Genomic DNA, 6,547 nt, shown 5'->3' with positions numbered 1-6,547 from the left:
CCCAGAGACCATTAATTTCTCTGCTCTGACCCCCTGAATGTCTCAGGGTACCGAATTTCTCCAGCAAAGCCAAAGGCCTCGTGTTCCTCCGATGGGTGCATGCCCTGGGCCTTGGAGGGATGGAGCCTGAGCCGCTGCCCTTTGCTGCTCAAGGGCTCTTTGTGCTTCCCCCGCCTGTGTGAAGTGTTTGTTGGCACCAGGGATTTTCTCTTACCCACAACATTCACGTTGTGCCTTGGTAGGGTAATAGAATTGAGGATTCTTTATGCAACACGGCATGAGTGCATTTTCCTGTAGATATCGCTGTTAAAAACACAGCGAGTGCATTGCTGTGGAGCTTCAGGGTCCAGGATTTAAGGGCCCTGTGGATGAGTGGCAGTGGTTTTCAGCGGGGTTAACAACTGGGGTTCTCTTAGGATCTTCTAGTGAATGCAAGTCATTTTATAGCCAAAATGTAGGCATTTATCCGTGTGTGTGCGCATGGGTATGGCCACAGAAAGGCTTCCCTGGGACAAACCAAGGTGTTTAATTACGAAATGCTGGTGTGACGTGCAGCTGGGTCGTCCCAGTGCAGTCATGGAGCCTGTGCTCCTGCTTTGTTGGGGAAGGGGATGTCTGTGGATATTCAGCTTTTTTGCATGAATTCATATCTGTTTTCCTATCTAAAATAAAATCTTTAAACCCCCCCCCACCAACCCCTTGCTCCCTTTCCCTGCGTGTGGGCAGGGACAGGAGCGGAGCGCTCTGTGGAAAGCTGCCATCCCTCCTATCGATCAGTGCCACTTCTTTCTGCTTTAAAATGTTTAATACGATTAGCCACTGGGCTCCTCAGCATTTTCAGTGCCTGACCCCACCACAAATAGACCCGGGATCTGAACTGCTGATGGGGTTTGGGTATTTTTAGGGCTGCGCTCGCAGCGGTGATGCAGTGGAGGATCACGAGATGCGGTGAGCGCAGAGCAGCAGTGGCAGCGCTGGTTGTTTGCTTCGTATCCACGCAGCACCATCAGCCCCTGTGGCAACAGGAGGAGAGGGCAGGACAAAACAGAAAGAAAATAGTTGTATTTTATACTTTTTAGGCACGTAGGTGCTGTCGTGGCACGGTTACAAAGTGCCTACACACAGCACGTGTAGACTACACTAAATCTGGATTAAGCGAATGCCTCTTTCTAGGCAAGCACCAAATCTTGCTGGTAGCCGGGGTGTAAAACGCAGTGCCTTGATCTGTGCTGTCACTTCATGGCAGGAGAGCCCCACGGTGCAGCGGTCACGGGGTTGTTTGGGGTGGAAAAGTCCTTTGACTTTGTCCATTGAGCTCCAGCATGAACCCAGCCCTGCCCGCGCCTGCACCTCAGCAGCACGGGGGTTGTTGGGTGGACGGTGCTTGGCAGAGGCCGGGGTTTGCAATGCCTGATGTGCAGAACTTGGGAAGAAAGTCCCTGCTGTGGGGCACCGTCTGAAATGAGGGTAAGGACTTGAGTGTCCACGGGTGCCTTGCGAGCTGCGTGCTGTGTCTCAGAAATTAATAGGAAGCCTGATGGTTGTTTTCCCCCGGCAGGATTCCAGGGCGACTGAACGACAGGAGAACCCCCCTGGGGGAGCTGAACTGGATCTTCACGGCCATCACGGACACCATCGCCTGGAACGTCCTGCCGAGAGGTACGGCTGGGCTGGGTGGGTTGTCATCCGAGTGTACCTGAGGAGTGAGAGAAATGAGACACCGAAATGGGCAGAAAATTAAAGGCTGGCATTGAAAGAACAGACTGGACCGGATCTTGCGGATAGTTAAATTTTATGCATTCGCTCTTTTCTACCAGAAGAATTTCAGCAACCTGATTATTACAAACCTGAAGGTTGTTGTTTTAGTGCTAACACGATTGCTTTAGCTTGACTAATTTTCTTCCTCACTGTATTTGCAAAGAGCAATCTGTTTTCCCCCAGCCTTTGTCAGCACCATAAATAAAGGGGTTTTTTCCTGGCTGCTGCTAGGACAGCCTGGGCTTCCCAGGGGCGTCTTGTCCCATTTCTCTACCTGCGTTCTGCTCTCAATTTGCACTTCTGGAGCATGGGTGGCCGAGTTTGTAAACGCTTTTCCAACTCTGCTTTCTAATGCTCGGTACAAGGTAAATTCTTCTTCTCCTCTGCAGAAGATAGCGCATTTGCTGTCTTTTAGGATTCATTTTGGCTTCCCCTGAGCACCTCAAGCTGCAATTACCAGGTGTGTGGGTCTTGATTCAATAGCACACGCAGGTCCTTTTCTCCCTCAGTAACTGCCAAAAACTCGGTCAGGCTGGGTGTAAGTGTAACACCAAAAGGGGAATTTCATCCAGCAAAGAACCTGAGGTAGAAAGTATTTAATTCTGTTAATGTGAAATGGAAAATAACTGGGATGCTCTAAGGGAGCTCTGGAGGCACATTCCCTTCAGTAGCTGTATCACATCACTGCAAAACTTGTCGATTCCTTGGAAGTGGAACACAGTATTGCCATGTCGTTATGTTTGAAGCGCTTTCTGCGTGTTGCCTAAGGTGCTTCAGTCGATGCAATCTCTCTGCAGACCTTTTCCAGAAGCTCTTCAGACAGGACCTGCTGGTGGCCAGTTTATTTCGGAACTTCCTCTTGGCCGAGCGCATCATGCGCTCCTACAACTGCACCCCGGTCAGCAGCCCCCGCCTCCCTCCCACCTACATGCACGCCATGTGGTGAGTCCCTTCGGCCCCTCGTTGCTGGTCATCGTGTTGGCCTGATGAGAAACCAACCGTACTTTGTGCTCTGTGCCTGTGGCCCCATCCCTTTTGTTGGGTCTGAATGAAAAGCCCTAATGAAATTGTTGCTAACCTCACATTTTCTTCAGCTGCTCAGTGCATTGGAAATCTTGCAGGATAACGGGACTATTGCAGTGGGAACTTGGAGACCAGAGCACGTGGTGTCTCTGCAGTGAGCAGTTTAATCTCACCTGCTTGAAAGAGTCCAGCAGGGCCACAGAGATGCTGGAGGGAGTGGAGCATCTCCTGCTGAGGAGCGGCTGAGGGAGCTGGGGCTCTTGAGCTTGGAGCAGAGGAGCCTGAGGGGTGCCCTCATTCCTGGGGATCCATTGGGAAAGGGCAGTGTCAGGAGGAAGGAGCCAGGCTCTGCTCTGGGATGGCCAATGCCAGGACAAGGGGCAATGGTCCCAAGCTGGAGCACAGGAGGTTCAAGCTGAAGATGAGGCCAAAGTTTGTGAGTGTGAGGGTTATGGAGCATGGCCCAGGCTGCCCAGAGAGGTTGTGGAGTGTCCTTGTGTGGAGACACCCAAAGCCCTGGCCGTGTTCCTGTGTGACTGCTCTGGTGATCCTGCTCTGGCAGGGCTTGCACTGAGGGAGCTTTGCAGGTCCCTTCCAACTCCTGACATCCTGGGATGCTGTGGTCCCCGTGCCGATGCCCTAAGGAGATTTCAGGTGCCGTAGCCACCACAGATTTGTTGCTGCTTAAATCCGTGTGGTCCTTTGCTGATCAGGTCACTGGATCAGAGATGCAGCAGTGGGTGGCAGCGCGATGCCCTCCCCAGATGTGTTTGAGAAGAAACTTCTCTCAGTGAGGGTGACAGAGCCCTGGCCCAGGCTGCCCAGAGAGGTTGTGGAGTCTCCTTCTCTGGAGACATTCAAAACCCGCCTGGACGCCTTCCTGTGCAACCTCATCTGGGTGTTCCTGCTCCGGCAGGGGGATTGGACTGGATGAGCTTTGGAGGTCCCTTCCAATCCCTAACGTTCTGTGATTCTGTGATTCTGTGATTCTGTTTCTTCTCCGTGTATGTGTAATATTAAGGTAAAGCTGTACTTCAGTTCAGCCGTGTGATCTCTCACTCCAAATAGAAAATAAATTGGGCATCTGCTGCCTTATTTCCCCAAAGTAAAGCAAGTCACCTGCGAGTGCCAAGGTGATGAGAGCTGAGGGCCCCGGGGAAGAATTTGTGACTCTTGTTGTTCAAGTAGGGGAGATTTTGTGCTGCAGGGTTCATCTGCTTTTACCGCTGCCTTTAGCATGATGAATGGAAATGGAGGTGGCGCAGTTATCCGAAAGCTCTTAAATGTGGTTTTGACGATCAGACAAATGTCCTGTGATTAATAATAGTAAAAATAATAACAGCGGGAATAACAGAAACACTTGCTTTCATTTTTTTTTTGTTAATTCGGTGTGATTAAGGACAGACCAGCACAAAATCTGGCTAAGTACAGAGTGGTGCAGTCAAGCTAAGGTAGCTCCTGTAGGAGGACGTGAGGCTGGGTGTCTTGCTAAAAGGCCAATAAAACGAGAGGTGAGCGGAGCTGAGTGGGCTTTGTTTACCTGCGCTTTCAAACTCCTTTGGATAAACTTCCTCCATAAAATTGTGGAGGAAAATGAACGTAGAGGGGGTGTGAAGTGGTGATCAGGGTAAAACTGAGAGCAGCATCGCTGAGTTCAAACGATGGGGTTGAGTTTCTGCGAGCAGCAGAGACGAGCGGTGCTGAGCCCCGGCAGCGTTTGCGGCTGCAGGCGGTCGCGGCGGAGGCGTTCGCTGGTTGCAGAGTTGCTTTAATCATTGACAAGCACAGAGAGGCCACAGGGGAGGCTCTGGTGGGGTCTTTCTTCGGCAGCCTGGACAAACGTGGTGCGAGTTGGCGCGTGTGACGCTCTCGGGTGCTTCGGGTGAGCAGCTTGTGAGGAAAGGGGCTTCGGTCAGTTGTAAATGGTTGTGCCATGGTGTCACCTGCGGGATGGGGACGTTTGCAAGTGAATAGGAAACCCCCTGGATTTCCTGCAGTGCCTTGCGGGATGGGGCACAGCGTGGGCTGCACGACCTGCGCTTCCCCCTGCAGCAGAGGGGGTCGTGCCCCTGCAGAAAGGTTGACGTTAAACCAGTGCATTTCTCCAGTTATTTATAGCTTGCTTACTGCCAGCATCTTAAAAACCGGTATTTCCAGTTCCTGATGGGACCATAAGTCATTCTCATTGCCAGCACATTAAAAGCCTGCGTTTCTGGACTCCTATGGGAGCGACACTGGCCGTGGGGCTGGTGCAGAACCACGGGGCTGAAACTGGATCCCGTTCCCCATCTCTCACAGATGGATTCCAGCAATGCCTTCATTTCTTTGCTGCTATGGAAGTTTTATTGGTGCGAATGGTTGTAAACACCTCGGGAGAGCCCCTCACCCGTGCCATGGGATCATGGCATTACTGGGGCTTTTGTCCTCGTGACTCCCAAACCCAAAGCAGGCAGCGCATCCCTTGGCACGCTTTGCTCAGTGTCCTCCAAAAATTAACGCGGTTTGAAGCAAACCCGGCAAAGGGGAAAATTCCACTTTTGTCGGAGGTGGCTCAGTTCGTTATTGTGAACTTTTCGTAGGGACAGAATTAGAAACTAATTTAGGGCTCGCTTAAATATTTTCTAAAAATAATCGTCTGCGCTCACCCGTCACCTTTCATTCAGGAATTTTCCGCTGGATCCCTGATCTGCGACCTCCAAACCCATTTTTCTGCTCACGTGAAGTGGGAGCCGTGGCTGGAGGGCAGCGGAGTTGGTCAGGGGAAAGCAGGGAAGCTCCCGGCAGCGCTGTGGTGACCGCGCTGCATCCACGTCCGCGTTGCTGCGTGGGTGATGGATGATCCACCAGGGTTTCTGTGGTAGCTCAGGATTGACCACGGCCGCCCCTTTGCAGAGCTGAAGGCTCTCGGCTCTTTATCCTTTCTGCTTGCTTTGCCTCTGCTGTCTGACGGCTTTCCCTGGGTCACCTCTTGCGCTATGAGGAGCCAGAATGGTTGTGGTAAGCGCAGAGGTTGCTGGAGACGGGACCTTCTGATCCGTTTGGTTTGGTCCCTTTGCAAACAGCTCTTTACAGCGTTGGCCCATTAAGCTGCTGGTCAAGTCAAGCCACTGGGGAGAGCGCTGTGACCTCTCCTGTTCATTTTCCTTTTCACCTGAACAAGGAAAGCGAAACCTGTATTTTCTGAGGGAAAATGTGACCCCCAAGCTGCCAACCTTGTAATTTCACCATGTTTAGGAATGGGGAGAGCTGATCCCTGTGCCCTCGCCCCCTTTGGCAGGCCCTGGCATCCTCGGCATCCCCTTCCTCTCATTGCCGTGCCCTGTTTTACCTGCTGGGCTGCAAACCCCTCCGGGCAGAGGCTGTTTGCGTTCCTGCTGTGGGTTACAGGCGCTGCTGTAACACGAGCATTAATATTACTATTAATATTAATAGATCTATTGATTGACGGCGCCGCTCGACTTGGAGAGCCGCTCGTCGGCTGTGCCGAGAGCAGGAGCCCCGATGCTCAGTCAGCAGCTCCGTCTCCCTCGTGATGGATCACAGTTTAGACGGCACTGCCGCTGCCAGCAACTCCTGCCCACGGCCTTTGGAAAGACCTAATAACGTGCTTAGGAAATATTTCCTAACACCGGTCGTATATTAAAACCAAAGTACCTTAATTATGCTTTGGAAGAGCTATGATTTGTCCCTGATAGAAATGCTGCAATATGCCCACCGTGAAATTCTCGTTGAAAGGAAGTCGTAATGTACTGCAAATAAAACAGGC

The 6,547-nt window shown here is 51.8% G+C and overlaps 1 protein-coding gene across 1 annotated transcript in view; it reads left to right on the top strand.

Moving 5' to 3' along the window:
• Positions 1-943: 943 nt before the first annotated feature.
• The window catches only part of LOC104539849 (regulatory-associated protein of mTOR-like), a gene marked incomplete at its 3' end in the record, with an annotated part of 10,560 nt that continues 4,956 nt past the window's right edge, over positions 944-6,547 (top strand). The window contains exons 1-3 of the mRNA XM_010183480.1: positions 944-948; positions 1,559-1,659; positions 2,556-2,700. Coding sequence (XP_010181782.1) covers positions 944-948; positions 1,559-1,659; positions 2,556-2,700 — 251 coding nt within the window. The remainder of the gene's footprint in view (positions 949-1,558; positions 1,660-2,555; positions 2,701-6,547) is intronic.

This window comes from Mesitornis unicolor, unplaced genomic scaffold (assembly GCF_000695765.1).
Source record: "Mesitornis unicolor isolate BGI_N332 unplaced genomic scaffold, ASM69576v1 scaffold45124, whole genome shotgun sequence".
NCBI lineage: Eukaryota > Metazoa > Chordata > Aves > Mesitornithiformes > Mesitornithidae > Mesitornis > Mesitornis unicolor.
Note: the sequence above shows the minus strand (reverse complement) of the source record. Positions and strands in the feature narration are given on the sequence as shown.